The sequence below is a fragment of the Condylura cristata genome, unplaced genomic scaffold, assembly GCF_000260355.1.
Source record: "Condylura cristata isolate star-nosed mole 26May11 unplaced genomic scaffold, ConCri1.0 scaffold00042, whole genome shotgun sequence".
Taxonomy (NCBI): domain Eukaryota; kingdom Metazoa; phylum Chordata; class Mammalia; order Eulipotyphla; family Talpidae; genus Condylura; species Condylura cristata.
In genome coordinates this window covers 5,810,459-5,811,093 of record NW_004567143.1, presented here as the reverse complement: position 1 = coordinate 5,811,093, position 635 = coordinate 5,810,459, and the positions used below count along the sequence as shown (strand labels likewise).

General features: G+C 69.3%; 1 protein-coding gene across 1 annotated transcript in view; it reads left to right on the top strand.

Moving 5' to 3' along the window:
* The window catches only part of LMBR1 (limb development membrane protein 1), a gene marked incomplete at its 5' end in the record, with an annotated part of 38,722 nt that extends 38,218 nt beyond the window's left edge, over nt 1–504 (top strand). Inside the window, one exon of the mRNA XM_012733876.1 lies at nt 229–504. Within this exon, the coding sequence (XP_012589330.1) occupies nt 229–504 (276 nt within the window). The remainder of the gene's footprint in view (nt 1–228) is intronic.
* Between the last annotated feature and the right edge of the window lie 131 nt (nt 505–635).

The following is a 635-nucleotide window of genomic DNA, read 5'->3' as shown; positions in this document are numbered from 1 at the left end:
GTCACTCTGGAGCCCCCCAGGTTCCAGTCACTCTGGAGCCCCCCTAGGTTCAGGTCACTCTGGAACCCCCTGAGGTTCCGGCCACTGGAGCCCCCCCGAGGTTCAGGTCACTCTGGAGCCCCCCAGTTTCTGGTCACTCTGGAGCCCCCCAGGTTCCGGTCACTCTGGAGCCTCCCAGGTTCCGGCCACTGGAGACCCCTGAGGTTCCGGCCACTGGAGCCCCCCTAGGTTCTGGCCACTGGAGACCCCGAGGTTCCGGTTACTCTGGAGCCCCCCAGGTTCCGGCCACTGGAGCCCCCCGAGGTTCCGGTCACTCTGGAGCCCCCCGAGGTTCAGGTCACTCTGGAGCCCCCTGAGGTTCCGGCCACTGGAGCCCCCCGAGGTTCCGGTTACTCTGGAGCCCCGAGGTTAGAGTCGGGCTGTCACCCGGAGCCCGTCACCCTCCTGAAGTCCCATCGCCGCGCCGTCTGCCATCCAGAAGCTCCCGCTCCAGCGCCGCTCTGAACCCTGGTGTCGGTTCCCGAGGCTCGTTCCGTGGGCTCGGGCGTTGTCACCGTGTCCTCCCCGTGGCCGTGGCGGGAAGGGCCCGCGGCCGGGTCTCGGCGTCCTGGCTGAGCGCTGGGGCGCCCTGCCCA